General features: G+C 35.2%; 1 protein-coding gene across 12 annotated transcripts; it reads left to right on the plus strand.

Moving 5' to 3' along the window:
• Window positions 1-388: 388 nt before the first annotated feature.
• LOC120087281 (pentatricopeptide repeat-containing protein At3g29230-like) lies at window positions 389-10,398 on the plus strand. 12 transcript variants are annotated; one of them, XM_039044239.1, is made up of 13 exons: window positions 398-540; window positions 3,036-3,089; window positions 3,181-3,382; window positions 4,304-4,378; window positions 4,500-4,601; window positions 4,878-4,990; window positions 5,445-5,559; window positions 5,674-5,864; window positions 5,945-6,061; window positions 7,012-7,092; window positions 7,276-7,499; window positions 9,160-9,199; window positions 9,452-10,398. In XM_039044239.1, the coding sequence occupies exons 2-13, from the start codon at window positions 3,042-3,044 to the stop codon at window positions 10,037-10,039; spliced, it is 1,896 nt and encodes a 631-aa protein (XP_038900167.1). In that variant the 5' UTR covers window positions 398-540; window positions 3,036-3,041; the 3' UTR covers window positions 10,040-10,398. The 12 variants fall into 12 exon arrangements, 11 of the variants coding, with proteins under 11 accessions (XP_038900175.1, XP_038900180.1, XP_038900167.1 ...); XR_005484490.1 differs by lacking the exon at window positions 398-540 and adding an exon at window positions 2,776-2,943 and having other exon boundaries at window positions 7,276-7,512; window positions 9,160-9,277; window positions 9,452-9,591; XM_039044231.1 differs by lacking the exon at window positions 398-540 and adding an exon at window positions 2,776-2,943.
• The last annotated feature ends 3,275 nt before the right edge of the window (window positions 10,399-13,673 follow it).

Here is a 13,673-nt window from a genome sequence, read left to right on the forward strand (position 1 = left end):
TTGTTACATAGGACATCAATTTATCGACGTATACAGAATTAAATTGATTAATCAAAGATTTTCTCAAGAAAATAATTACTCTACAACTCGAAATTTCTCTAATTGTCTCCTATTATCACGCTAAACTTTTTAAATAGTTTTTTTGTTGAACAATTAAGCTTGCACAATTTGTAACGTGACATTTAGATGTTCATCACGTCACACATTCATTTTTGTTTCGTTTTATAAATAAATAAATTAATTAATTTATAGTTTAGCTCTTGTTTCACGTCCTTGACGAGAAAAGCAAGGAAGGGTACTTTTGGAAATAAGAAGGTCATTTTGACAAAATTTACTATTCAGGCTATTTGGACAAATCTAATTACTAGAGAGTCCATTTAGCCAAAATTATCATTGTCCGTTCTACTAAAGTTAGGACTGCGCAATAAAACGTTCTCGTTCGCGGCAAAGCTCATTCTTCCCGGAGGCAGGCTTTGAGTGGTAAGCGGCTGTTCATAACCTCGCTTTGCGCTTTGTCGATCATCCTTTCAGTTCTTGAAGGTAGCTACCGTGTTTCATCTTGTTGCTTCACTGGTTGATTTTTATGGTGCACGTGTTTGGTTTGAGTTTTTTTTTTTTTTTTTTTTTTTTTGTTATTTTGATTCTTAAACCATGCACAGTTAGATTAGTAGCTAGAATCTTAATTTCGGTTTGAAAATTTATCATGATGCTGCGTAGTGGATGAGTACCTGGAAGAAACTTGTACTATGAGTGAGGAATACAGAAGGCATTCTTATCTCGTTTGGTTGACCTGCTACTTAAACAAGCTAATGGCTTCTTTGTCCAAATAGAGAATGTCTTTGGAATCTCCTTCGGCTTTTTTCAGATTACTTATCTAACTTATCTCGTAATTATGCGTCTGTCTCTGTGCAAGACAGGAAAGGGCGTGGCTAAACCTTCTCCGTCTGCCCTTTTTGCGTGTGAAGTCATGCAAATGTGCAGCGTCCCAATTCGAGCCCCTTCCTGGTTTTCGACTCGAAAGCTCTTTGAGCAGAAGCTTTCAGATCTCCACAAGTGCACAGACCTCAACCAAGTGAAGCAAATCCACGCTCAAATTCTCAAATCCAATCTCCACATTGACCTTTACGTTGTCCCCAAACTCATATCTGCATTCTCCCTCTGTCGCCAAATGCCCCTCGCCACCCACGCTTTCAATCAAGTTCAATATCCAAACGTCCATTTGTACAACACTATGATTCGAGCCCACACCCATAACTCACAACCCTCACAAGCCTTCGCCACTTTCTTCGCTATGCAATGTGATGGATTCTACCCCGATAATTTCACTTTCCCGTTTCTTTTGAAAGCTTGTACAGGGAATGTGTGGCTGCATGTAGTTGAAATGGTACATGCCCAAATTGAGAAATTTGGGTTCATGTCGGATGTATTTGTGCCAAATTCTCTTATTGATTCATATTCCAAATGTGGATCTCGTGGAATTTCAGCAGCGAAGAAGTTGTTTGTGTCAATGGGGGCTTGTAGGGATGTTGTGTCATGGAATTCAATGATCTCTGGATTTGCAAAGGGTGGTTTGTATGAAGAAGCTCGGAAGGTGTTCGATGAAATGCCTGAAAGGGATGGTATTAGTTGGAACACAATGTTGGATGGGTATGTTAAAGTTGGGAAAATGGACGATGCGTTTAAGTTGTTTGATGAAATGCCTGAGAGGAATGTTGTCTCTTGGTCGACAATGGTGTTGGGGTATTGCAAGGCAGGGGATATGGAGATGGCACGAATATTGTTTGATAAAATGCCTGTGAAGAATTTGGTTTCTTGGACCATAATTATCTCTGGGTTTGCTGAGAAAGGGCTAGCTAGAGAGGCCGTTGGCTTGTTTGAGCAAATGGAAAAGGCTTGCTTAAAATTTGACGATGGGACGGTAATAAGTATTTTGTCTGCTTGTGCGGAGTCTGGTTTGCTTGGGCTTGGTGAGAAAATACATGCTTCCATTAAGAACAACAATTTCAAATGTACTATTGAAATCTCCAATGCTTTGGTTAATATGTATGCAAAATGTGGTAGGTTGAATATTGCATACAAGGTTTTTAATGATATAAAAAATAAAGATGTTGTATCTTGGAATGCCATGCTTCAAGGGTTGGCAATGCATGGACATGGAGTGAAAGCACTTGAGCTTTTCAAAAGAATGAAAGAAGAGGGTTTCTCACCTGACAAAATTACAATGATCGGAGTTTTATGTGCTTGTACGCATGCAGGATTGATCGACGATGGCATTCAATACTTCTCTACCATGGAAAGGGACTATGCCCTTGTTCCTGAAGTTGAGCATTATGGTTGCATGGTAGACCTTTTGGGTCGCAAGGGAAGGCTTGAGGAAGCCGTAAGGCTCATTCGCAACATGCCAATGGAACCAAATGTCATCATTTGGGGAGCCCTTTTAGGGGCATGTCGTATGCATAATGCTGTTGAACTTGCGAGGGAGGTTCTTGATCATTTGGTTAAGTTGGAACCGTCTGACTCGGGTAATTTATCCATGTTGTCGAACATATATGCTGCGGCAGGGGATTGGGACTGTGTCGCCGACATGAGGTTGAGAATGCGGAGTACTGGAACTCAAAAACCATCGGGTGCTAGTTCCATCGAGGTTGACAATGAGGTTCATGAATTTACAGTATTTGATCGGTCACATCCGAAATCTGATAATATATATCATGTGATTAATGGATTGCGTCGTGAACTTAAGCAAGTTGAGTGCTTTTCAAACATGTGTTGATAGAGTTTGGAGTAGCTATAGAATAGTAGAAGACTGCTGCTTAGAAATGTTGGAATGCATCTTTCTCTGCTTGCTGGAGTTGCTGATGCAATGGAGAATATTATCTTGAAATGTGACAAGATTGTGTAGTTGAAACATGATGAGGCTTGTTTAATAGTAAAGGCTAGGAGGTAAGTGATTAGTTTTTCTTCCTTAAAAAAAAAAACCTATCCAACTTTTCACTCGAAAAAAAATTAAGAATTAGTTGCCCTTGTGTTACCAGGTGCTAATGGAGAGGCAGGGTAAAGATGACATCCATGACTGCACAATTAAGCTGGTTCGTATTACCATTCTTAATGTCTTATTAATTTTTTTAAACAAGTTGATGAAATAATTGTTAGAACTAAGGTGTCGGTGCCTGTCGACAGAGAGTAAATCCTCAAAAACAGAGAGACAAGGTGTACATTGGCTGTGGTGCTGGATTTGGAGGCGATAGGCCAACAGCAGCTCTTAAATTGCTTCAGAGGGTCAAAAGCCTAAACTATCTCATACTTGAATGTCTAGCAGAACGCACTCTTGCAGATCGCTATCAAGTTATGTTGTCTGGTGGTGATGGTTATGATTCAAGGAGTATGTCCATGTTTAACAATCATATTTAACCTACAAATTTTCTATCAATTATTTTTTTATCATTTCTTTCTCACATTTATATTTCTTGAAAGTTCCTAAGATTGTTGAGATGGTAGTTTTTGTTAAGAAGCTGGCAAATGGTTCCTTACATTTGTTAGTAGTATGTTAGTATCTCTAAAAATATTGAACCTCCTCTTCATACATTGACATTTGAATACGATGATTTTTGTAGAAAATTTTCTCTATTTTGTGCAACAAGATTGTTACTTCATGCTATACTCAGATTGCAATCTGACTCCTCATTTTGCCTTTGTGTCCAGTTCAAAGTTTGCTTTGAGTCCACTTGGCCAATTGAGCAAAAATGAGTGGATGTTGAGAAGAGAACCACCAAGATATACTAAGGTTTAGTAGGAGATTTTCTAAATTATCCAAAAGAGAAAGGACATTTTTGCAAAATGCATAATATAAAAAGAATACGAAATGGGGCAAGTATTTTGAATGATGCAAAGACCAATTACCTTGCTGTAATGGAATCTCATACACTGGTTTTAAGACATCTTCTCATCACATTCAATTACTGGATCTGATTTTATGGAACTGCCAAGAAGTTAGTCGGTTTTTTATAACTCACTGAGTTTCTTGTTTGTTAAGCTAATTTCCCTGGAAGTTATCTTGTAGTTCTATAATATTCTACTAACTACAATGGGTTGCGCAAAAGGCAAGCATTGAATTGAACAAGAAAAAAAATTGAAATATACGAGAAATTTACCCAAGAAGGTCTTCTATCATGATGTGTTATTGAACTTCGGTCTCATTATACATTTTCTTGAACTTTATCTCCATTAATATCTTTCATGTCAAGTCAGTTTTTGCAAACTTTTCAGTGCTTCACTCTTGACTTTTATTGGAATTACTCTATAGTTGCAGATTGGATGAAATTGCTTCTTCCGTTGGCTATGAAGAGAAATATTTGCATAATTACCAACATGGGTGCAAGTAAGATATTAAAGTCCAAAAAAGTTTCAAATCCTTATTCTGCTTAGTTATGAGAGGTGGTTTGATCTGGTGGTGGTGGTTAATTACTTATCTATCATCTCTCCTTTTCTTTCCTGGGTAGTGGACCCCCCTGCGGCTCAGCGAAATGTTATAGAAATAGCAGGCAGTCTGGGGTTGAATGTTTCTGTTGCAGTTGCTTATGAGGTTTCAGTAAAAGAACCAGGTAATTGTTCTTTATTATTTTTAGAGGTCTATATGGATTATCTGTCCAGTAAAGATTGATTTCTAAGAATTATTGCTGTGCCCTCCCAAATGGTGGGCAAAATTTAGTTCTTTTTTCCAGTCGATATTTCATAACATGACTTCACAAAATATAAATTACAACCAATGCTGGTAGTTTTGGAATACGGCAGCCACTCAAGACGCTTTTCTTTTACTCTTTTTTGTTCATTATCGGTGTCTTTAAAGGTGAGCTCATCGTTGGTTTGATCAATGAAAGGCATTAGCACATATCTGGGAGCAGCTCCTATTGTTGAGTGTCTGGAAAAGTACCATCCAAATGTCATTATTACTTCACGCATTGCAGATGCTGCCCTTTTCTTGGCTCCAATGGTAGGAAGTGATTTCTATGTGATGCTGGCACAATCTTTTAGAAGCAATTCATACTTATGTTTCTTTTTTCAATACAACCTTTGTTACCTTTAGAAACAATGCCGTTTTTAAGGAGAATATCAATCACTTTAGAGAAGTTGCTTTGTGCCTCCTTTGGGGGAGGGAAAACTTTATGAATTTTAGGGATTTCAGCCTTTTTTTTTGGGCTTCAACCATGTTACAGAAAATATCTCCAGTTGATTGTGATAGAAGAAATGTTGGTAAAATTTTTATTTTATTTTTTGAAAAATAACATCTTGGATTATGTGTAGTCGGGACAAAGATAAAGAATATTGGAGAGATGGATATTCATTGTTTTAGTGAAAATAGTGAACTTGATGGGTATCATATTGGTAGTCTGACTTTATACTTCATACTATCATCAAGGACTCCATAACAACATGCATACATTTAGGTCTATGAACTTGGTTGGAACTGGGATGATTTTCCACGGCTAGCACAGGGAATACTGGCTGGTCATCTTCTAGAATGTGGCTGTCAACTTACAGGGGGATACTTTATGCATCCAGGTCTACTTCTCCTTCATACCCACCCAAACCCCAATTCTTTGTATGTAAAGCATGGAACTCATAGTTGTAGTTTGGCTTATGATTCAAACAATCTTTAAATGTTATCTTCCCCAGGAGACAAGTATAGAAGCATGTCTTTACAACAGCTTCTGAATATATCACTGCCTTATGCGGAAATTGAGTGTGATGGAAGAATCACTGTAGCCAAGGCAGAAGAGACTGGAGGTCTTTTGAATTTCAGTACATGTGCCGAACAACTTCTGTATGAGGTTGGTGATCCATCGGCTTATATCACCCCTGATATGGTAAGTTAGATGTATTATAGGGCTACTTTGATGGATTGAATACAAAGGCAAAATACAAATATAACTGGTTGCGATTGCAGGTGGTTGACTTCAGCAATGTTTCGTTTTGCTCTATATCCAGCTCTAGGGTTTTCTGTTCCGGAGCAAAACCATCTATTCAAGGAACGCCCGAGAAACTCTTACAGTTGGCTCCAAAGGTTTTTTTGGTCATGAATATCTAAACTTTTAACAGATGGATAAATGAGTCATTTGCTTCGGAGTCTATGAGTGAAATGCCTGGAAGATCAAGAGACTAACCTTGATTTGAACATCGGGGATTGGTTTAAAATAAACTAAGGAATCAATAGGAAGACCTACTATTTTTTTTTTTGAGCAAATATCAATTTATACCCCTGAACTTTGAGTGTTGTATCAATTTAAACTCTAAACTAATTATTGTATCAATTTAAACCCTGAACTTTGAAGATTGTATCAATTTAAATCTCAAACTAATAATTGTATCGATTTAAACATTGAACTTTTATAAATGTATCAATTTAAATCCTAAACTTTCATAATTGTATCAACTTAGACCCTCCATTGTGTTTTATTTTGATACACTTATGAATGTTCAGGGTTTAAATCAACACTTATGAAAGTTCAAGGTTTAAATTGATATAATTATAAGTTTAGGGTTTAAATTGATATAATTATAAGTTTGGGTTTAAATTGATACAAATCTCAAGTTCAGGGTTTAAATTGATACAACTCCCAAAGTTTAAGGTTTAAATTGATTCAATCCCTAAAGTTTAAGGGGGTATAAATTGATATTTGCCCATTTTTTCCAAAGAATTTTTTTAAAAAATATATATGGAGTTATACAAGTATATTAGACTAAGAAGTTCCCATCTTGGAAAGCCAAGCTCTCAGGTATTCCAGAATGTTGTTGATGACTAGCTGGAAAACATGAGGAATATATGCTTGCCCATTTATCTTTATTCATGAAAGAGCAGGCTCTTTATTTCCTACGCATGATCAGAGCCAATATTGCGTATTCATCTTCGGCTAATTAGAGTGCTTTTAGCGATGCGATTGAGATATTACCCTGGAGATGATCCTTCCTTTTATTTTCTATCTTTGTAAGCTAATTCTGGATGTGACATATCAGGATTGTGGATGGAAAGGATGGGGAGAGATATCCTATGGGGGACGTGAATGTGTTCTGCGTGCTAAAGCCGCAGACTATCTGGTAATTCAATAGACAGCTTTCACATTGTTTCACTATAACTTTCCATCTTTGACATTTTTTTCTATTATATAATTTTGATTCATATTGGCTTTCTTGAAATGACTATTGGTGCTATGGTTCAGTAAATTAAGATTCTTTAACATGCCTAGTTTTATCACACTTTTCTTGTTTTTCATTTCACAGGTTCGGTCGTGGATTGAAGAACTGTTGATTGGTGTTAATCAGGATATAGTCTCTTACACAATTGGACTTGACAGCCTTAAAGCATCCAACAATAGTAGCACTAGTGTTGAAGATATTAGGTTGCGCATGGATGGACTTTTCAAGCAGAAGGAGCACGCTCTCCTGTTTGTTAGAGAATTTACAGCTTTATACACAAATGGACCAGCTGGTGGTGGCGGCATCAGGTTGATGCACACTGTAATTGCCCTTTCTTTAATTGTGACAGTTTGAAATCTGTTTATACTTGTTATTTCCTTCATATTCATGATTGTTTAAATTGACGGGTTTTTCCATACTATATTATATACAAACCACCTATCATAGAAGTCTATTTATTTATTTATTATTATGAAACCAAGCTTTCATTGGTTACGATGAAAGGATATACAAGGCAAACAAAAAAGAAGCCCAAAAAAAACAAACCCCCACCCAATTACAACAAGGTTCTCAATCGTGTCAATCCAAAAGAATGATGCTAAGCTGATAATTACAAAACACCCTATTAACAAACGCCCATAAAGAAGTATTAAATCTAATAAAATCCAAAATATCCTCCCCTGATCTCTCTACCTCACGAAAAGTTCTACCGTTCCTCTCAAGCCAAATGCCCAACAAATCAAAGAAACAAGATTGCCAAAGAATCCTCCCTTTGTCAGGAAGGGAGGAATCAAGGGCACCTCCTCAAACATCGAACAACACCTTCTATTACGAGCTGACACAACCCCCCAAAAGTCTTAAAGAATCGATTTCACAAAGAGCAGATAAAATCACAATCCCAAAGCAAATGATCAAGCTCTTCTTCTCGTCTTCTGCAAAGCACACATCATTGAGGACGTAACACCATGGAGGACAGCTTCTGGGTACGTTCTTGAGCATTCGCTTTCTCAATAAAAACTTGCTAGGTGAAAATTTTCATTTTCTTAGGAATTTTAACCTTCCAAAGAGAGAGAAATATAGGGTTTTCTTGAAGAGGAGAAGGAGCACAAAGAATCTGAAGAAATCACACACACACACATATATAATGGAAAATCCTTTAGAGGGGCTTAGAAATTCAAGATTTAAAATATCTTCTCCCACACGAGTAAAATGATTAGAAATAACGGAAAGGAGCGTGACCATCTCACCAGCCTCACAGTCTGTGAGGGGGCAAAAAAAACCCAGGAAAAGAGAGGAAAACCTATCAGACAAAGACAAAATAGAAGCCACTGAATGCTACCTCTTATCCGGCAGATGATAAAGATTGAGGAACATAGCACATAAGAGTTTCTCTTCGAACCGATATCCTCCCAAAAATAAGTATTCAACTCGTCTCCGAAAGGGCATTTAACATACTGAGAGAACATAGGAATGCTTGGAGCAGTAGCATAACAAGGGCCTTTACAAGAACCCTTAAACCTGCCACCTGAGACCCACTCAAAAAGGATGAGGTCCATACTTCCTGACAAAAATCCTCCGCCACAAAAAGTCAGGTTCCATATGGAAATGCTATCATAGAAGATTATAGAAACTCATCTGGTAAATTAGGATGATTACACAAGCCGAATGAGTAATATGCACAGAAAGCCATGTTTATTTCCGTAGTAGTACAAACATCCAAACCATTTTGATTGACCACCAGACTTAATTGAATTGTTAAAATATACAGATAAAACTTGAAGTTGGACGGTAGCTTTTGTTTCAACCTCAAACTTGTACTTTGATGTATATGCTTTGCTGGTCTGTTACTAGATAGGAAGCATGTAACTATCAGAAACTTGTGGGAATATTATTCTTGCGGTCCATCTTAGTGCTAGAAATGCATTTTACGTGACAATGACATGATTTCTATCCTATTTTGAATTGCAGCACTGGCTACAAGAAAGAAATTGTGCTTGAAAAACAACTGGTACCTATTTCTCTCTCTCTCTCGCTGAAGTAGATATTTGGATTAACAGTAGTTCATTTTCTCTGTCGAATTCTATTGGTAACTTATTGATTCTCTTGAGTTATGATTCTTGAATATTGCCGTAATCTCTCGTTTTCATTTGTTTCCTCTTCATCTTCTTCATTAGTCCGCCAATGTCTTTTTGGTCCATAATGAGCTTTTCTCTTATCCTTCTGTCTTCAATGTCTTTTCCACTTGTGGTTTTCAAATTAGGTTGGGCGTGAAAATATTTTCTGGCAAACAGGAGTGAAGTGCACTGAAGCAGTAAAATTAGACAGTCAACCAATAGATGCTCGACAGGATCCGGCAGAGGCACGTTCTTCGCCCCAAGTGATGTTGCCATGTCCGATATCTGCTTCCGCAGAGAAACCTTTTATGGGCTTCTTCCCACCAGAACCAGGTCATTCCCCTGTTCCATCTGCTCAGGAGATTGCTCTTTACAATGTAGCCCATAGCAGAGCTGGAGACAAAGGGAATGACTTGAACTTCTCTGTCATTCCTCATTATCCTTCTGATATTGAGCGATTGAAGATGGTCATCACGCCTGAATGGGTGACGAGAGTTCTCTCGGTTCTGCATAATTCGACTCAGTTTCCTTCTTCGGATGCCAATAAGAAGAGAGACGAGTGGGTAGATGAAGACGTGAAGGTTGAAATATACGAAGTTGAAGGCATCCATTCTTTGAATGTTGTTGTTCGTAACATTCTTGATGGTGGTGTAAATTGCTCGCGGAGAATCGATCGCCATGGAAAGGCCATATCAGATCTCATCTTGAACCAGCATATTGTTTTGCCACCATAGTTTGGTGGTTCATGCAGAAGAGAGCTAAAATTCTTGAACCAGAAGGCTCTTCTGGACAATAAAGTATCTCTTTTTTCCAAAAAAAAAAAAAAAAAGGGAAAAATTATGGTGAGGTGGAGGAACCCAACCTCTAATCTCAAGGTCAACAACAAAGATTTCTGTGTTAGTTGAGCTATGTTTATTTTAACTTTTACCGTAAAACTTTGAGGTCGAACTTGTGTTTCGAATGTCAGTCATTTGCGATCAAGTACAGACTATCCTTGAATTCCAAAATGGATTAATAATCCCCATGTATTACATTTCTATTTGCTTTAAATCTTCATTAAGATCTAAGTTATATTTACTTTATGAGATCAAAAGATGGGCATAGATTGTCATGTGAAGTATTTGTCATATTGGAAAATATAGCAACACAATTTGGTGTTTTTTAACCTTATGAATTTTGTAAATGTGATCAAATATTTGAAATTTTAGATTTTGAGTTACTTTGATTTTTCCAGATATATCTATAGCATATATATAGACAAATATTTAAGTTATAAACAACCGACATTTACTTTTAAAATATATCAAATAATACTAATACAATTAACACAATGAAAATTAGGTATATTTGTTAGTGTAAAATAAAAAAGTAATACAGACCAAAATGGTAAAAGATGAGAAGTCAGTTGAATTTTATCGATTAACCCGGTTAAATTTATTTATCACCCATATATTACAATTTGTAAAGTGAAAATCAAATTTCTCCTTTCAAAATCGACAGTGTAAGTTTTATCAGTCTTAAAGTTTACGGTAGAAAATATAATTTTAATCCCTAAGTTTTGAATCTAGTTTCTACTTAATTTTTAGATTTCAAAGTATTACAATTTTATCTTTGAAATTTGAGTTTCGTTTCAATTTTGTCCCGATTTCAAGATGTACATTTTAACCTTGATTGTTTTTATTTTTATTTTATTTTTTTACTAAATACTCACTTTGTTTAAAGTACTAATGAGAAGTTTTAAATTTAATTTTAACAGTAATTAAAAAAATAGTTAAACTTAAATAATTATAATTATTTTAAATGAATTGATAGATATATATTAAAAATTAAAAGTGAAAATTTTATGTTAACCGTGTAAATCTTGAAATCTAAGGACTATATTGAAATAAAATTTAAATCTAATGAATAAAACTATAACATTTTGAAACTTATATACTAAATTAAAATCAAACTCAAAATTTGAAGATTGAAAGTGTAACCTAGTCAAAATTTAAGACAAAAAAGTAATTTTTTCTCTAAATTTTATATTTTTATCACGTACGTTACAAATTCAAAATTTGTTACTCCAGAATTTTAATGGTTAAAACCCGAAAAGGAAGATAATAATCCGATTTATTATAAATATTATAATAGTTAGTAGATAGATGTCCATACTTAATGTACAAATGTCACGTGTTTCATAAATACACAACATTAGTGCCCAAGTCATCATCCTACTTGCAAAGACTCCTATAAATAGTGGTCATTTATGGGTTTTGTTGGTGTGAAGATATTAATACAAAATCTCAACTTTTTGGTGAGAAATTAGAGGAAATTTCATAATTTCAGTATTTTCTTTATTTCTTTATTTTCTTTAAGTTATTTATTTTATATCTATATATATTCCTATTCTTTTATATTCTTTTATTATTTATTTATTCTATATATATTATATTATGTTAATTTTAATATTATATTTTATTGGCATCTGTATTCCCGTTGTGCTCCTAAATTCATAGCACATTTCAGCATGAGCTCTGTCATTTTCTCTACTAAAGGTAGGTCATAAAGGTATGTCGGGTTTTTTTCCTTTTCGTTATGATTAATAAATTTAATGTTAATTTTCATATTGAATATTTATTAAATTTCTAATATAAAGACAATATTTTATGATAGTGCTGCTATGACAAATCTCACAAAATTAGAATTTTCCGCCCTTGATATTAACGATAATAATTATTTGTCATGGGTGTTTAACGCCGAAATCTACTTGGATGCTATGAATCTTGGGGAGACTATTAAAGAAGAAAATACGACATCCAGTCAAGACAAAAGCAAAAGCTATGATTTTCCTTTGTCATCATCTTCACGAGGGATTGAAAATGGGGTATCTTACCATAAAAGATTCTCGTATCTTGTGGAAAGATTTGAAAGAGAGGTATAATCATTTTAAAAAAAACAATTATTCTTCCTAAAGCTCGTTATGAGTCGATGCACTTGAGGCTACAAAATTTTAAATCAGTAAGTGATTACAACTCTGCATTCTTTAAAATCAGTTCAAAATTGTTGTTATCCGGAGAGAAAATTACTGATGTTGATATGTCAGAGAACACATTTTTTACATTTCATGTCTTGAATATCCTTCTGCAGTAGCAATATCGAGAGAAAGGTTTAAACGGTATTCTGAATTAATTTCATGTATTTTTGTGGCCGAACAAAATAATGAGTTATTGATGAAAAATCATGAATCTCGACCAACTGGAACAACACCATTCCATGAAGGAATATGGTAAATGTTAATAATTGTGGTCGAGGTCGTGGTCGCAGTTGAGGTCATAAATGTAACAGAGGAAGAAATAATAATCATTTTCGGGATGGTCGTTCTAATCATTTAAATTTCAAAAGAACCATACAAATGATGATCACAAAGGAAAAACTCCGCAAGATAATAGTTTAAAAAGTGTTGAAAATAAATACTTCCGATGCAGAATGACTGGGCATTGGACATGTACCGGTCGTACGTAAAAGCACTTAATTGATCTCTATCAAGCATCCCATAAGGGAAAAGAGAAAAATGTGGAAGCAAATTTTGCATATAAGACAATGACATATCTGACCCTTCCCATATGACAAATTTGGATGTGGTAGACTTCTTTGAACCTCCTGAAGATAAAATCGACATAATTTGATGAAACATCGGGTGTTTCATTTGATTTTAAAAATATCTAGATTTAATATTTTTTTTTTCATCTCCATGTTTTATTCTCTTAGTAGATGATAACCTTTGTATATTCCAAATGTTGTTTTTCTTATTATAATTATTTTCTTTTAATAAAGAATCCTGGATCATTTTCATATGTTGGGTGACTACAAAATGAGTAAAGAAGATATGTGTCTAGCAGAGAGTACAACTATACATACAATACTTACAAATAGAAAATATTTTTCCAAATTAACAATGTTAGAAGCAAAAGTCAATACGATATCTGGTTCTGCAAACTGATTGAAGGCTTTGGAAAAGCAAATATTATTTTGCCTAGAGCAACAAAATTTACCATTCAAATGAAAAACGTATATTGGAAAAGTTGTTTGCTTTGTCTTCTAGATTGTATTATATGTAGGAACTCTCTATGAAGAGTATCCATGAGCGCATTCGGATCTTTATGATTTCATTGTGACCGAAATACCACATACACATTCTAACAGATAGTTATGCAAATTAACATTAATTAACGGCATGCTTCGATAAATAAAATACAAGGGAAAGAGTTCTCATACCAGTTGAAGACTCTCTTCAAACGTCGAACTCAGAAGCAGCGGAAGCCCCTTTACACGAACTCTATCGCCCAGCAAACCAGTTGGCTGCAGCAACACAATCATCTACACGAA

This window comes from Benincasa hispida, chromosome 1 (assembly GCF_009727055.1).
Source record: "Benincasa hispida cultivar B227 chromosome 1, ASM972705v1, whole genome shotgun sequence".
NCBI classification, from domain to species: domain Eukaryota; kingdom Viridiplantae; phylum Streptophyta; class Magnoliopsida; order Cucurbitales; family Cucurbitaceae; genus Benincasa; species Benincasa hispida.

Coding starts and splice junctions, on each gene's coding strand:
- LOC120087281 (XM_039044239.1), top strand. CDS start 3,042: ATGGAGAGGCAGGGTAAAGATGACATCCATGACTGCACAATTAAGCTG. Junction 7,093..7,275: donor CTAAAGCCGCAGACTATCTG/GTAATTCAATAG, acceptor TTCATTTCACAG/GTTCGGTCGTGGATTGAAGA. Junction 9,200..9,451: donor TTGTGCTTGAAAAACAACTG/GTACCTATTTCT, acceptor TTTTCAAATTAG/GTTGGGCGTGAAAATATTTT.